This window comes from Mixophyes fleayi, chromosome 7 (genome assembly GCF_038048845.1).
Source record: "Mixophyes fleayi isolate aMixFle1 chromosome 7, aMixFle1.hap1, whole genome shotgun sequence".
NCBI lineage: Eukaryota > Metazoa > Chordata > Amphibia > Anura > Limnodynastidae > Mixophyes > Mixophyes fleayi.
This window is the reverse complement of record NC_134408.1, coordinates 131,179,274-131,197,360: the sequence shown is the minus strand read 5'-3', so window position 1 is coordinate 131,197,360 and position 18,087 is coordinate 131,179,274. Positions and strand designations below refer to the sequence as shown.

At 39.7% G+C, this 18,087-nt stretch overlaps 1 protein-coding gene across 5 annotated transcripts in view; it reads right to left on the bottom strand.

The window, feature by feature from the left end:
- The window catches only part of KCNH7 (potassium voltage-gated channel subfamily H member 7), a 334,323-nt gene that overhangs the window by 71,872 nt on the left and 244,364 nt on the right, over positions 1–18,087 (bottom strand). For all 5 annotated transcript variants that reach the window (XM_075180750.1, XM_075180751.1, XM_075180754.1 and 2 more), the window contains 3 exons: positions 12,480–12,905; positions 2,975–3,374; positions 665–864 (listed from right to left, as the gene is read on the bottom strand). In XM_075180750.1, coding sequence (XP_075036851.1) covers positions 665–864; positions 2,975–3,374; positions 12,480–12,905 — 1,026 coding nt within the window. The remainder of the gene's footprint in view (positions 1–664; positions 865–2,974; positions 3,375–12,479; positions 12,906–18,087) is intronic.

Here is an 18,087-nt window from a genome sequence, read left to right as displayed (position 1 = left end):
GTGAAGGTAAGTTTGGGGCCTGCTACTTACGAATGCTGATGGACCCAAAAGCTCACATACTGGGTTCCCTCAATGTTTTCACTTCAAGGAATCGTGACAAACTAAGAAAATATGTACATGGATTTCCTGTTGTGCTGGTTTGTGCCTTTTACACAGAAAGTCCATCACCCTGTTTCTCTAGAAAGAAAGAAACGAAACCTGGAATTTTCTAGTGTGTATCGTGTCCTTTTCTTGATCAAGGGGTATATTTACTAAACTGCGAGTTTGAAAAAGTGGAGATGTTGCCTATAGCAACCAATCAGATTCTAGCAGTCATTTTGCAGAATGTACTATATAATAACTAGAATCTGATTGGTTGCTATAGGCAACATCTCCACTTTTTCAAACCCGTTTAGTAAATCTAGCTAGCCCCAAGTGTCCATCCCTCTTTTCTAGAACGAGCAGGATCACATTATCAACAATCCATCTGTACTTGTCCTTTACATTCAAGTGCTATATATTAAATAAACTCTACATTTTTAAATGTTTTAAGCTAAATCTAAATGATTGCTTAGCTATTGTTTCATAAAAAGTTGCATTTGTACATAGAAGTATATCATTTAAAACCATGTAACCTCTAGATGTCATACAATGCTTCTGCTTATGTAAAAGATTAATGGCATACCATATTCATGTCAATGCCATTGGTGTAGGTCCATGCATGCTGAAAGTACTCTTCGAGCCTCTGCCGTAAAGGATTAGGAATTTGATGAAATCTTATGAACTCTTTCACTCGGAGCATTTGCATGTGGTACCGGGCTGTTCCTGAATATAATCTTTGGATTATTGCAGATACATTTCCAAAAATACTTGCATACATTAATGCTGGATTGAAAAGAAACAAAAATGACATTAGGTGAGCAGATAAATCACATCAAGTTCTAACTTTCCATTCCCCATTTTTATATAATGTAATAAATATAGAACTTACCAGAAAATAAAATCTGATTTTCGACAAGCAATGTATAAACTGTTCTCCTATATATAGTTCATGACAGCCCTATTTGTGGGCACTATACAGATGAGTGTGAGAAAACATCTTATTCTAACTTTCCGCTTAACATTTTGTACAGGAAGATTAAACGTAAACCTAATAAATCTAAAACCTAGACTGCAAAAAATTAATTTATGGCAAGCAACGTCTGTTTGCAGCTTGGTTCACAACAACTTTTGTGATTTAAAATCATGTAATATTCTCCTGATATTTATACTAATGAAACCTATTTCTAGATCATTAGTCATGGCAAGATACCTTCAGAGACACAAAGACCTTGTAAACCTGACAGCGCTAATTAGCAGTTGGTTTGGAGGTCTCGCTGGGGAGAATTATAGATCACCCTCTTGCACTTAAGCTACAATTATCAAGGTTGGATATCATCGCAAGTCCATAATGCACAACAGTGACGAGAGGATAGAAGACAATTGGTTTCAAATTGATCGTTTTAATGAGAAATGTGGGAGTTCTATGCTTGTTTCATAACCTTCTGTTCCAATTTATTTCCTGCGCAAAATGACACGAATAAAAATCAATTTTATATTACTTTCAGGCATTGACTTTATTTTATTTTTTGTCTTCTTGTCTATGCCAACTGTCTAGAGTACTGTGCCAATTCACCAGTTCAATTCTATGTTTTTATTGGACTTTAAGGCAGGTAAACTGTAAAAGTTAGATATTTCTGTATAACCGCTTTCATCTTCTTATGAAATAATGGGTAAATGTATCAAGCTGAGAGTTTTCCGGCGGGTTTGAAAAACCAATCAGATTCTAGCTATCATTTATTTAGTACATTCTGCAAAATGATAGCTAGAATCTGATTGGTTGCTATAGGCAACATCTCCACTTTTCAAACCCGCCGGAAAACTCTCAGCTTGATACATTTACCCCCTGATGTCTAGGTAATGCCACTTGGCAACCCTTTAATACTTTACCCACTGTCCAGTCAGAGAAAAGTGGCATATGGTACTTTGATCAAATTGTTACCTAAGACTCTAATTATTCTAAAGAATCAGATAGTTTAGCAATATTGCAGCATATTCATTTTACAGTGTTTCCTACAGCTCCTGTAGAGTTTAACCCTCCCTCTAATAGCAGAGAAATCTAACCACAGATACCTGTGCCATTATTGTACAGTACAATCTTCTGAAAACTGTAATTACTAGGCATCAATGCATGTAGGAATTTGAAGGAGAGCAGGATGTAGTCACAGGTCATCCAACCACAAACCAAGGTCCTAACTCTTGCGAAAGATTTCTAAGCAGAATATAAAATGCATAGTTCGCTTTTTAAAACACCTTCCCTAAAAATACAAAGCCAGTTTTTTTTGGTGTAAAATTTTTCCAAATAAACCTTTAAAGGTAGACTTACTAAAGCTTTCAAAAAGGAAAAGTGGAGGTGTTGCCCATAGCAACCAATCAGATTTTAGCTAACATTTCTAGCTAAATGTTAGCTAGAATCCAATTGGTTGCTATGGGCAACACCTCCACTTTTCCTTTTTGAAAGCTTTAGTAAATATACCCAGGGGAGAGCTGGAAAATTTTAGATCGGGAGGGACAGGACTTGACTCAGCAGCCTATTAGGAACATTTTAAAGATAAAAAAAATGCAGGTGGTCCAGTGAACCAGCCCAAGGTAGCCCACTATAGGACCAGCATGGGGGGCAGATGCCCACCCCTGCCTCCGAGCCCAGCCTGCCCCTGAATATACCCCTTAGTGTAGGTGAAGGATTGTACAGCTACCTGATCTCTGCTGTACAAAACAACCAGAGATAATGAACATGAATATGGGATCGCTTTCTTCAGTACCAATGCTTGTACATTACCTGCAAGTAACTATGGTTATATTGATCCTGTATTTTTTGCTTTGTACATAGACTTATTGGCTTGAACAATTCATAATACACATGGTGACTGCAGCTCTCATAATGATTTCTACTTACAGCCAATCAACATAACACAAATGGAGAAGATTTTTTCCGAGTTGGTGTTGGGGGACACATTTCCGAAGCCCACACTTGTCAGACTGCTGAAGGTAAAATATAGTGCTGTGACATATTTGTCTTTGATAGACGGTCCAGAACTGGGATCACTGTAATTGTAAGGTTTCTTTATTTGATCCCCTAGGGCATCCAACCAACTAATTTTGTGAATTAAGTAAGGCCGTTCTACATTGCCAATCGCATACCAGATGCAAGCTAGCCAGTGAGCAATTAATGCGAAGATGCACATGAGCAACATAAGAACTGCAGCACCATATTCTGAATATCTGTCCAATTTTCTTGCGACTCTGACCAAACGAAGTAACCTTGCAGTCTTCAAAAGTCCGATGAGTGTAGTGGTCTGTGAAAATAAATAAATAAACTAACTTTTTCAATGGCCTGTATAAACATGTTTAGATAGATGTTGTACTTGGCATACTCAATATTTAGTATAATATTCCATTTGTAGCTTTAAACGATAATTCCACCCATAACTAAAAAATACAATTTTGGATGTAGTATCCCTGTAAAACCCAGTCTCAAAACATGATGTACCTGGGATCTGGCAATCAGGCTACAGATGGGATACCTGAAGTCTTGGGGGTGCTCAGTTCACTCCTGTACGCTCCTGCTGGTAGCATGGTGTCGGTCGATTGGCAGAGGGGACAAAAGTGCTAAAGAACTCTCACACGCCTGCCAACCTGGTCTTTCTTCAGATAGGCAGTAAGTTCTCAACCAAACACCATCATACTTCCCAATTTTTCTCACAGAATCAGGACATAGTGGGCCTGAGTTATTAAGGAGCATCAAAGCATAAAAAAGGAGTAACTTTGCACCTGAGCAAAACCATGTTTTATTGGAAGGGGAGGTAAATTTAAAATGTGGGGACAGATTTATAGTTGGGGTAGGGCATGTCCTAGATCAACTTTAAATTTCAGTGTAAAAATAAAGCTATCAAGTAATTGTGTGCTACATGAAAAACCAGCCAGTATTTTCCTTATGTGCAAAATAATAAACTAATTTGCTCCCCTTGCATTGTAACATGGTTTTGTCCAGGAACAAACTTAATCCTTTTTTTTTAATTAGCTCTCCTTAATGGCCCAGTATGTGCACAGCAACAAAGCTGAAAACACATGAAAGTGGGTGTGGTCACATCACTACCGATGGTTATAGCAGCTGGACAGACCCCATAAATCGGGCTTGTCCCACTGAAATCAGGACACTTGGAAACACTATGCCACCAGGAGCAAATAGAGAACAGGGGACACGTGAGACATCAGGGGACCAATCAGATAGCCTGCACACTAGACCAGGTAGGTAAACTTTTGGGATTGAGTTTTGCTTAGCACCCAAAACTATCTTTTGTGTGTGAACTACGTCTTTCACATATACAATATGGAGGCCGCCATTTTGTTGGTTGCACCAATATTCATGAGAAGACACCCTATCAATATACTACGAACCAGTGATATTACTGAGACACTTCATAAATCTATTCATTAAATATATATATGAACAAACATACTATAACAATGGATACACTTTATATTGCGGCTGTATTGTGTGTTCTTATTAGAATTTTCACATGCCTACTTGTCAGGAGCCCTCTTCTGGACATATCGTCAGTAAAAAAAATGGAAAATCAGGACACACCCCTAATCTGGTCACATAACGGCTGCTTCTCCCATTCCTTCATATTTCCTGTGCCCCTGTTTTGTAGGTTACATTCTAAAATCATGACTGGAATGCTTACTGTGACAACATGAAACTAGGAAGTTCTAGAATGACTCTGAATTATAACATGAGATAACTATCTGACTCTGATTTCAAAAGGTCACAGTATCCTCAATAAGGAGAATGACTCTCACCAATAACTAATCCATACTTGCCTACCTTTGGCAAGTTGTATCCAGGAGAGGGGCGTGTCTAGAGAGTGGGAGGGGGCGAGGCGCGGTGAATCCCGTCATTTTGGCTCCGCCCCCACGGCAAATATGCCGGTTTGTCGTGGGGGCGGGGCCAAAATTACGGACATTCTGGGAGAGTTGGCAAGTATGAACTAATCTGCATTTTGTCTAAATCAAATCAGCACAAAACACAAGTTAAAGAAGCACAGTTATGCAGCTGCTTTTCTCTAAAAAGGTGTGTGTCAATAATTATACATTCTTATTAGGCATAGTTACCAACTTTCTGTTCTTCAAATCCGGGAGCCTGCGGAGGAGGTGGGAGTTACGGGGGGCGGGGCTCCAAAATGGCGTCATTTTGGACCCGCCCCATGACGTGATGACGCAAATCGCGGCATTTGACAGCGGGGGGTGGGGCCAAACGCTGTGATTCACCGGGAATCGCGGCGTTTGGGACTTAATTCTGCCCACTTCACTAGGAAGTGGGCAGAATTATCCAGATGCGGGAGATTGCCACACTCGCCCGGGAGTTCGGGAGACTCTCGCAAAATGCGGGAGTCTCCCGGACATTCCGGAAGAGTTGGCAAGTACGTTATTAGGCTTTATAAACTATTGACATAACTTAAAATAAACCACTGTAGACACTATGCTGTGCTGACTAGTTGAACAATTGGGTTATTTTCTGCTGTGAAATTCTATATTTCTGAGTGGTCAGATTAGGGTAGGGTAGTGTGTCTATGTTTGCTTAAACCACACCTGCCTAGCGAGAATATACATCTATCCTGTTCCAATGAACTGTGGCGCTGAAGATATATTTATGGCAATATAACCAATTCCTCCCTACCTGCTTAGGCCTTTGCAGAACGGTTTAGTAATAAGTGACATGAGGGGTGGAAAGTGGGGTTAAATTCCTCGTTAATTAGGGAGAAAACCTGCCTCTACCACACTGTTTAACAGTGCTGTGGAAGAAATGACTGCTATTTTAATCACGACTTCTCAGGAGGCAAGAAAAGGGTTTCTATTTTTTGATGATAGGCTAAATGCTATAGTCTGCATATTTAGCAACAGCATTTAGCTGACACTATAGAATGCCTGCTGTTTCTACATGTCCAAATGCAGAGCAGGTTAGGAGAGGAAGGGATGACTATAGGTAGGGGTCCTACAGGGCCAATCAGATTCTGCGGTAAGAGGTAATAGATAAAAACAATGCAGTTTTCTAAGCGAGGAATTATAGAATGCTGACATTTTAAAGATAAGACATTATATGGAGCAAAGCTGAGGATAAAATTGTGGGTGAATCATTAGAACCAAAAAAATTTGCATTGTTATTTCAGAAACAAAAGGCACATTTATATTAACACTTTGAGGGCCTGAGCATCCATTTGACATACCTCAAATACAAAAACTGTACTGCACAGACAGCTTTTTAAATTAATTTATAAGCAAAGCTTCTCTACGGTGTTCAGAGAAAATATTTGTTTTTTGTCAGGTAAATGATAAAATCTGAGACACCCCCTGGCCTCCCCAGCTCCACCCACTGGAGTGAACAAAATGGTTGCTGTAGAACCAAAGGAATCCTATATGCCAGGGACCCCCATCAGAAGTGCAATCATAACTCCCATTATTTGTCAAGGCAAAAGAAAACAAAATAAGCCATGCCCCCAGTTCACAGAAACCTGTCCCAATTTACTCAATAAAGTCCACTGTCTGACCAAGCACGCCCACTTTGATGTGTAAACCAGGATAGCTGGGAGTTATGGCTGCAGTGATAATCCTCCCTTTGTCGACAACAAAGGAGAGGAGATTCTGTGGTCCGTAAACTATAATTTTGGCATAAACATTCTGGTACCTACAGTGGGGACAAGGGAATGATGATGGGATTTGTTTTATATGGACCTGCCCACAGCTATGTAATGATGCATTAGTGGAGGTGTGAGGCGTGGCACAGCAGGGGGTGTCTATACCTCCAAATACTCGTCCTGGCCCACATCTAGACAAAGTCTGCATGCATACAGATATTGGGCTTGGTTACACCATGTGAGGGCTTCTGAAGTGGCCGGCCACCCTCAACCACCTGTACCCTCCCCTGAAAAGTAGTTTGAATTGCTGTGAGCACCAAGTATAGACTGAAAGTGAACCTGACAATCTATTCATGTAATTCACCTGTGGTGTCAATTTTTGTTAAGTATTATGTGAACACAGGCCCCCTGGTAACGGGCTTGACAACTTATTTATTTTTAGTTCAACAGGACAAAAAGTGACCGTTAAACTGATTTACATTTATTGTGATCCAAGAGAGGTCCAAGCAGAGGTCAAACAATCAGGAATATAGGACAAACTGCAGGCAGCCAATCACCATGCTCCATGGGAGCCAGGTCCCATAGTTGGATGGCAGAGAAGTGATCACCTGATCACTAATTCAAACTACCCACGCAGCCACTCGGCAGCGTCCATATTAACTGAGCAGCTGGCTTGGAGGAGCGATACCTAGTAGTGGCATACACCCGCCCACAAAGCTTCTGACAGTAAACCCCTTTGAGTAGGGATCAACTGACCCCAAACTATTTATTCTTTCAGTATGCACATTTTCAGAAGCATCCAAGACCTCTCTTCAGGGCCATATCCCTTCCAATGAACTAAATAATGGAGGAGTCCCCTAGATATCTGGAAAACAAAATTCTCTCAGTCTCATATTCTGGCTCTCCATTCACAGTGCCTGAAGGGTCTTTTGTTAAAACATGAATGGACCATTAATTTCAACCAGGATATCTGAAATGTACTGGAAACTTTTCAACTATAATGGCAAACCTAAAATACAAAGTAAAAAACTGAAACCTCAATTAGATCTCCTATGTGGAGAATACTTATATTTTGGTGTGATGTTTTCCTTATATGTCTGGAGTCAGTGTATTCCGCATGAAGTAGTCATTCCATGGGTTCATATAAAGGAAAAAGAATATATAATAGCATAGGCAAACCAAGGGGGGGTTCTTAGTGCCTGGAACCCCCCCCCCCCTTCAAGCCTAGGGTACTGTATGCTTGAGGTGGCTGGACCCTGCCCTGGGACCAGCCACTATGCAGCTTGTGTGCAGATTGTTTCTGTTCACAGTCATCTCTCCCCAACAAGTATTGAAAGCAGCAAGAACAGGTAGGAGAGAGCAGGACAGTCTGTCAACTGTTCTGACACACTCAATCAGGACATTGTCCTGATTGCAGGGACAGTTGGGAGGTTTGTCCTGCTTCACACTGCTCTGCTCGAAAAGGGAGAGCTGCGTGCACCTAACAGTAGTGCACGCAGCATTGCCCGTGTATATGATGGCGATAGGAAGAGTTGGAGAGAGAGCCAAGCACTGTCTAAAATTATAGCCACACCCCAAAGCATGCTGACCACGCCCACTGGTGGTGTGGCATGGAAACTCCTCTCTACAAATCCTGCATTTGCCCCTGAATAGTGTGATATTGTAAAGACCAAGGGCTAGATTTACTAAACTGCGGGTTTGAAGAAGTGGAGATGTTGCCTATAGCAACCAATCAGATTCTAGCTTTCATTTTGTAGAATGCACTAAATAAATGATAGCTAGAATCTGATTGGTTGCTATAGGCAACATCTCCACTTTTTCAAACCCGCCGTTTAGTAAATATACCCCCAAATGTTACACAGTCTATGTAAAGACAACGCTGAGAAGAGTTCACATAGGTTAAGAAGGCAATGAGCACACACTGGTTGTTCCCCAAAGTGATGCTACTCACAAGATAGCAGAATATGGGCCTTGAAAATTTTTCTTTGGATTTCTTCTAAAAAGCACCGCGTTGTCTTCACATCAAATATAATCTCCAAAGGACATGATACATATATTAATATAATAATAAAATAATATCTAGTGTGATACCATTTAATTTATCAAATCATATAAAAACTGCATAAAATGCACTCACATGGTTATATAGACTTTTGTATGTTTACTTGAAACCCATTAGGCAGCATTTTAAGTGAAGCGCTGAAGGAGTTTTATTACTTTATATTTAAAATGGCAAACGTGACTGAACAGAAACTTAATTTATAATTCTAATAATCTTGTAGAGATCAATGTATCTAGGCCTTAACATGTCAAAGGGTTGTCACAATCTGATACTTTTATTGAAAAGCCAGACCCTATCTCTAATGTTACATTTTAAACTTTATTTACAAACATGCTAAATATTCCCTTGTACTGTTTCCCCCCTAACTAGCAGAACCTCCAGGGTCTCTTTCCCAGGACCACCATGTATGGAAGTTACTCAGCCACCTTGCACCTCAGTGTTCTGGTTCAACAACAAAGACCAGCTGTCTAGAGGATGGTTTCCATGATACGCTGCCAAAGTGTTTGCAAGTGGCGTGCCAATCGTTTGAGACAATGCTAGGCTGATCTCCAACTCTTTCCATCCCCTTCAAAAACACGGATAATGGTAGCCAACTGCTTGAACCAGATGGAATAGTCCCAATTCTGTGTGACTGTCCTGACTGCAAGGATAGTTAGGATTTATGTCCTGCTTCATACTGTACTTCTTATTAAGGGCGTGCTGCTTGCATCTAAATGTAGTGCATGCAACTTGCCCTTAATGAGCAGGACAGTATGACAAGCATTCCAACTATCGTTGCAGTTGGGACAAATTGCTGACTAAGTCAGGACAGTTGGCAGACTGTTCTGGTCTCTACAACTTGCAGCTTTCACTACATGCGGCTGCTGGTCTCTTAAGCCGAGTTGCTGCTTGTCTGAATCCTGGAATGTTGGGGCCCTGTTTAGAAAAAAAGAATTGATACGTAAAATATGGAAAGTCTAGTAGTGAGTGAGCCATTTAGGCCTCCCTCCCCCCATCCAACCCTGATGTTAAATCAGTTTAATAATTAAGTCTCTCTACTTGAAATCAGTCCCGACATTAAATTAATAGCATTGACATTTAATAAAGTTACCTATTTTCCCCCACTTACCCCCAACTTTAGATTAATATCATTCAGAATTAATAGACAGACCTATTTCCCACCGACATGCCCTGGCATTAAATGAATAATACTCACATTTAATAAATACACCTATTTCCCCCCAAACATGCCCTGACATAATGAATAATACTCACATTTAATAAATACACCTATTTCCCTCCAAACAGCCCCAATATTAAATAAATAGTATTCCCATTTAATAACTAAACCTATCCCCCCAAATTGTCCAAATATTAAATAATTGGTATTCACAATTAATAAATTTCCCTCCTTCTCTATAAGCTCAGTTCCACATTAAATAAATAATCCCCAAACCACCCTAGCATTTATTAAATAATACCATCACTTCACCCTAAATTAATACTCATTGCAATAACCCCACTATTAACTGAAATAGTACCAACCAAATAAATTGCCCCCCCACCAATATATTAATATTTCACACCAACCGTTAAATGATTATCCCCCACCCTCACCTGTAAATCAATACCCAGCCTGCACTCCTATTACAGCACGAGCCTTCCCCCCACACTTACCTTGTACCATGTAGATTTCAGAGGCAGACTGTTCTGTCTGACTCTCTTATTTCCTGCACACATGGGACTGCAGTATGTTATGCTTCCCATGCCACAAAAGAGGGGGAGGGGTCGTACGGCATAGAAGGGAGGGGCAGAACAGATCTGAAGATCTGCAGCAGTAAAGTGACTGGTCCCGAGGGAGGGACAAGACTGTCAATGAGTCCTGAGTCCTGGACTGAGGGGGGTTTCCGGGCAACTGGAAACTCCCCTTAAGTGTGCGCCTGTCACTTTCCACCAATCATAAATTATACTGCAGCAAAATTAAGACTAATAATAATAATAATAAATACTGAAAAAAGCATACAGAATACAACGTGCTTCAGTTACAAAGAAAAAAAACGTCCTTGAGCCCCGCATCATTAATTTTAATCGTGTGCGTATTTACATTCATCTTTTTTTGAGTAAAACACCATATTTTTATATTCAATTTCATCCATTAATTATACACTGTATAAAAAAATCTAATGAGAAATGATATATCACTTGGGACTTCCTCATCCATATTTAAACATCAACATCTAATGCTAAATTACCTTTTACATAATAACTCAGGAGAGTAGTGTTCTGCGGGTCTAGCCTTGGGTTTCTTCACATATTTTACAGGAAATAAGTCTGTACATATTATGATTTAATTTCCACCATTAAGCAGACATTAATTTCCTTGCTGAAAGACTTTCAATTGTTCGGGGATTGAGGTTCATAAAAACTATATTCCTTCTTTGTGAATACTAATAACACACTATCTTTAGAGGAATGTGTTCCTGATATATTACATTCAAGAAAGTGGTTAAAATGCTATTATAGGTCTATTTGTGCTGTTAAAATGCACATCAACTACACCCAGCAAAAGCAGCCATTTTGAGAATACAGAGTATTGGTTCAGCATGCACAAAATGGCTGCCACTGTGTGCAAGTGACAGGTGAGTGGAGGTAGTCAATTTAACACCGTAGCTGATCCAGTGGCATAACTAGCACCAGAGTAGTCCATGCCCTGCCTATTATTGGGACCGGCAATGTGGGGGGCTCAGAACTGAACACCCTAATGGTGCTTCACTGTGTATACAAGGCTCCCACGAATATTCAGAAGAGAAGAGCGGGGGTCCCCGGAGTAGATTGCCAGGTCTTCTCCTAAATTTGTTTTCCCCACATATAAATATACAGTAATTGTGCTCACTGGTGGGGGGAAGGGGCAGCAAAGGAGGGTCACCTCAGGCACAACCTGGGCATGGAACAACTCTGGCTATAAACAAAAAACCTGTATCAACTATCAATGCATATGGTACTGCTGTATGCTATGTGTGGTTGGTGGAAGTGACATCACTGCCATCTGCTTGCTATTCAAGAAGTGCTGGCTGACAGGAAATACCTGGCAGCAATTTTCATGTCTCAGTATGTACCACACAGTAAAGATATGCTCTCACAGTTCTCCAGCCTTTTCTTCTTAATTTGAACTGAGAGGTCCTGATTCATTAAGAAAAGCAAACCAAAAAAATGAGTAACTTTGCACCTTGACAAAAACCATGTTGCATTGGAGGGAGATATAAATCTAAAATGTGATGGCAGATTTATAGTTGGGGTGAGGCATGTCCTAGATCAACTTTAAATTTCAGTGTACAAATAAGCTATCAAGTATTTGTGTACTAAATGAAAAAACAGCCAGCATTTAACTTACGTGCAAAACAATAAACTAATTTGCACCCCTTGCATTGTAACATGGTTTTGTCCAGGAGAAAACTTACTCAATTGTTTGCCTTACTTTCCTTAATGACTCAGGCCCAGCCAGTTTTACACTAGTGATCGGCTGCATTCTCATGAATATGTGTCCAGCCCACAAAACATCTTAATAAACTTCAAGTATTAAAGGTAATGTCTGAGCTCATTTGTCATGTACCAAAAACAGTTAACAGTGATACTACATCCTAAACACTATTCTTACATTGACGGGAGTACGCCCACTCTCCTTCCCCAGAGTGTCTAACTGGCCTCTACAAGCGTGTTTTACCTACCTCGTCTGAGCCAGATCCAAAAATCAGAAGATCAAATGGTATTGCTGCGACCATATCTATTAGGAACCAGCCTTTGAAGTAATGAATTGCTATTTTCGCAGGATCGCTGACGACTTCTTCGTTCTGGTTAACGTACGTGGTCCGGAAGTTTATGAGGATATCGATGATAAACATGATATCTACCATTAAGTCTACAACATTCAGGGGGTTGCAGGAATATCCACACGTACGTCTCTTCTGTTCCTCTAAGTCATTTAGTAGAAAGGCCGCTGAGTAAGGTGTGAAGATGGCAGTGTAAATAACGAGCAACAAAATTAACCAGTCCCATACGGCTTTGAAAGGGCTATAGTGCAATATAGTAAACTTATTCATTCGAGGTGTTTGAAGTTTGTATTCTGGCAAGACATCAGCTCCCAGTGAAAGTACCTGTGCAGAGACAGCATTGAAGAAGACAATTAATTCAAATGTTTTGCCCCACACTTCCATAAATGCTGAGACTGGACCTATCCTCAGTAGGTATGGATCAATATACAGTAAGAGAGACCCTTCTTTCTAGGGGTGCCAAGAAACACTGGAGTCTGTACTTGACTATTTACATGAATTCCACCATGAGAGGAAACCCAACTCCTCCCAAGTGACATCATCCCTCAACATCCCTGTGAACCTTTTGTCTGGACAAACGGCTACTAGCATGAAGAAGGTGGACTCCATGCCATATGTTATACCTATACATTCTAGTGAAAACTTACCAAGTACTTTTCAGTAACTTTTTGAATGTAATTATTTTTTCATGTTATTGTGAATATACACTATACCCTCATTACAATTTGTTCTTTTCTCACTTGAGGTCACATGGACTGTTTTTCACTCCCCTAAAGATGGCCACACAGGCTACAATTTTACAGCCCACTGCGGGCAGCTGGCATATTTGGAGGGTCTCAGGCCTCAAAACAACATTAATGCTAGATAATGATCCTATTGAACTCGATAAGATCTTCCCTGGCCATTTGAAAAAAAAATGCAGACGTAGATGATCGCCCTGTCCGCATCTTCTGACCATGCCAACGTGCTGCTATCACTTGACCGGAGAGATAAAGCGTCATATGTTATGTGATTTGGCCACCCACAGTGTGTGGCCAAGTGGAATGATGATCTTGTCACTTGACTCTAGGGTAGAAACGGCCTGTGTGTGACGTCCTTTACTCAGACACATCTTTACATGAACCTGTGAAGTCTGTTGGAGCAGGGGAAGTGGTTGCTCCATTTCATTAACATACTTGATTAATTTAAGCCATTTATTAATGCTTCTCTTAGGCAGATCTTTACTTGCTAATTAAAATAATATAACGATGACCCCGAATGAAAGAGAAACATGAGTTATTTGCTTTCATTTATAACATCTACTTTTTTACATATTTAAGTTAGTTTTATGACTGATTCATTTAAGAAAAAATACTAATTATATAGACTCAATTCTAAGAGTGCTTTTGTGAAGGAACAGGAAACTTGTAACCTAAGTATCATTTTTGAGAAGTTTGTCTCTATGGCACTACCTCCATTGTACTCAAATGGAACACAAGTACAGTTGGCAGCTGTTGCAATAGTCGCTATAGCAGCCAATCACAATAGGACCTCTTAGGTATCAGAGAATTCCGCCCTGGCATATCTCCTACCAGAAAACTATCCAACTACCAGAACATTGAGGCACCAACATGAAATCCCACCACTCATGAGACACCCACCACCAATGTCTTGCAGAATAATGACCCCTTGATGAGACCAGGGAAGAGAGTGTTGAGTATCTGACAGACAGTAAGGATCCTAGATATCAGATCCCAGTGATCAGTTAGTTGAGAAAGAGGGGAGGATAACTGCTAGCAAATTAACCAGGTGGAGTTCCTCAACTAGCTTCCATGGAAGCTGCTCATCAGACACACTTGACATGGAGAAATCAGTTTGCAGCAATAGGATTTGCTGTTAGCTTGAAATAAAACATTGCAAACCTCGTACAAAACCTTTAGAACAGTAAATACTCTACATGTAGGTTCTAAAATAACATGGTCACAAAAATGGAATGGCTGCGTACAAATGCCGTTTGTTAGGAACACCACTGGTGCACAAGGTTTGAATAGAAAACATCCATTATCTCATAGACGTTGCTTAGTGGTTAGTGCTCCATGAAACAGCTATGGTCTGAAATTACTACAGCAATTCCACATTGTTACACTAACTGCTAAACAATATAACTGATTTAAAGTACATATTTCTACCAAAATAGTGCTTGCAGAAAAGCGACTTCCAGTATGTATACTGTATTAAACACCAAAAGGGAAAGATTTGTAAACAGACACACTTTTGCTAGCATTCCAACTCTCTATATATAGAAAAATTAAACGGAATATAAACCTAACAATATGTATTTGTCTAAATGGGGGATCCATGTCCTAAACATAGGTTTAATTACTCAATACAGATTTTAGATATAATTTATCAATGGAGAGTTCTGCAAACTGATTTAATAACAAATGAATTGAAATATAGGTAAAGTCCTATAGTAGGTATATCATTATGCATTTATTTTTAAATATTTACATTAGACAAATAAAAAGGGAAAATAAAAGATGTGTTAGTATATCATTAAAGGAAAACTATGATTAGACTTGATTTTAAACATGTGCAAATTATACGACAACTGAACACTGCCGTTTATATTATGTACATTATTTTATTTATATTTATAAAATGCAGCGTTTCATTATATTCAATGTTTTGTAATAATGCTATTACCTTCCCGATATGTCAATATGATGGTTTTTATTATTATTATTATTATTGTTTGTAATATCTTATAGAGAGAGCGAGAGACAGACAGAGAGAGACAGACAGACAGAGAGAGCGAGAGATTGAGGGACACAGAGAAAGATTCAATGAAATCGTCTAATCTCCCACAATGTCCAGGAGATTTCAGGATCATTGATTGACTTCCCGGACTCCTTGCAGAGGCAATTCTCAATGAAGGCCACTGGCCGCCCTACGAAGCGGACTGGGATGTGTCATAACTATGCAAATCCCGTCATTAAGCCCAGCCCCCTGACTGGTCAGAGGCATGACAATGCGATTTGTGGCATCATACACTTTGTCCTTCCCACTCTATGCAAATTGCACCACCAAGCCCTGCCCACATTCTACACCTTCTCCTGGAAGGAAGGTATGAAAAGTAGATAAGTATAGTAATTCTTTGCAAATCATGACTATCCCAAGCTAGTGTGAATAACATGTTAATTAATTATGTTGGTGCCTCTAGAACAAAATGGCAGGTAAACCATAAAAAACAAAGCAAAGAAAAATAAGGAAATGATATAAACACTAATTTATATACTGTTAGGTCTGCTACCTCCAAGCATATTATCTAGCTACAGCTCAGACTGCTGTACACACGTTTATTCTTGGCAACCATACAATGCATTGCAAATGGACAGAGCATGATTTTTTTGTGCAATAATATATGTAGTATTGAGGAAAACAGTCTCTCTTTGCACAGTAAACTCTTGCCTTCTGGCCTTTCTCAGCTCAGTGTTTGTACATTAATTTATTTAATCAGTATCTCTATTGTACAGTATGTTACTTTGCAAGTAGTTGGTGACATTGTTGGGCTGACAGAGCAGAACCTTTCCAATATCTGCTGCAACCACCTTAGAACAAGGTCGTTTGTATAGCTCAGCCATGTATAACACATCATTTCCTCTCCAGTCAATACTCAAGAGGCAGCATTTGATAGAACGAGCAAGACCTAACAAAAGGCTTGTCCTTAAGTGTACCTTGGACCTTGTCCACTTCCACTTGTCTTCTGGCCAAGACCCGGCGGGAGGGATGAGCAACTGTTTCAAAAGGCATGTGGCGCTGGCCAGCTCAGTGGAACGGAACACTGATGACAGTGATCTTGATGTTTTTTGCGATTTTGCCAAAGTATATGAACAATAGTTGTTACACTTTGCCAGCCGAGACAGCTGATTATTCTACTTTGTCTTTCCGCCACGAGTGCCATCCAACTTGCATGGCAATTAACAGAGCAAGAATGATAACAGCCCCGGAGCTATCAGCCTAGATGTTAATGCTCACACTTGCATACTCAGGTAATTACGTACGTACCCAGTGTTCACTGAAGCCATTATCTGGGAAAAATCCCTGTAGGATTTCTTTTTTTTTATGTTCTGTACCAAAGCTGAGTCAAAGCACTTTCTGAATTCAGAAACCAGGGTCTTAAAGGAGAATTATCATTATTTAATCACTGTGCAAGAAACATACTATAGCAGAGTATTCATATAAAATAAAGCAAACTAAAGTAACAGATTAAGGGGTATTTATCAAGTTCAGAAATAATCAGAGTACATTTTTTAGTTGACTTGACCTTCTAAAGCAATTGCCTTTATCATACGCTATTCTGTGAAAGTCAAGTTCGGATAATAAACAGCATAAACCAAAACATATAGTATAATCTGGTGGCGTATACTGAAGTGAAATCAAACCTAAATTTAATTTTCACAAAAAATCTAATTAATGGATCAAGTGATATAAGCAGGGGTGGATTGGCCATAAGCCTCATCAGAGTTTTCCTGGTATGATGTCTGGGGCTGCTTGTGTCATTTTGTTAACAATTTTTTTTCTTTTTTTTTTAAATGAAAAAAACCCAAAAACATTTGAGAGAAGCAAGAGTCTCTCCAGGATTCAGTGCCCAAATCCGGGTGGGCAGGGTTCATGTGCTGTGCTTCCTAGTGATCTGTTCCTCCCCTTTACTTCACCACATCCCACTCACCCCATTACTCTTCCCTAATGTTATACAGGGGCTGGGGGATAGTAATGTAATGTTGGTTGGTGGGGGTATTAATGTCATGTGGGGGTTCTTTAAAAAAAGTGGGGCTATTAATATATTTTAGGGACAAATGTGGGATCTATATTAGATTTGGGACTAATAATTTAACATGGGTGTTTATTGGAGGGGAATGTGTATGCTATTGTCTTGATATTGGGGCTGGTGGGGTATAAACAGGTATATTTAATATATGTGAATGCTATTTACTTAATTTTGTGTTTGGTTTGGGGCAGGAAGCCTATTTATTAAATGTAAATACTATTTAATGTTAATGGGCTGGTTGGGGAGAAGGGGGTCTAACTATTAAACATGGGTGCTATTGAATTAGTTTTGGGGCTGGGAAATAGACCTATTTATTAAATGTGAGTGCAATTAATATTGGGCTGGTTGGGGGAAACAGGCCAATTATTAAATGTGAATGCAATTAAGATTGGGCTGGTTGGGAGAAATAGGTCTATTTATTTAATGTGAATGCTATAAGTTTATATTTGAAACTGGTTAGGGACAAGGAGATGTGGTTATTAAATTAGGGTTCTATTGATTTCATTTGGGAGCTGGTTGGGAGAGGGGTGACCCAGAGTGTTCATCTGTTGCTTGGATTTCCAGGATGCTTTGCTTTAAGACAAGAGCAGCAGGTAGTGAACGCTGCTAGAGCAGGTAGAAGAGAGTAGCAATCCTCCAACTATCTTAATTCTTATGAAACAGTCCCGATGTTGTGGGTCTTTGTCCTGACCGCAG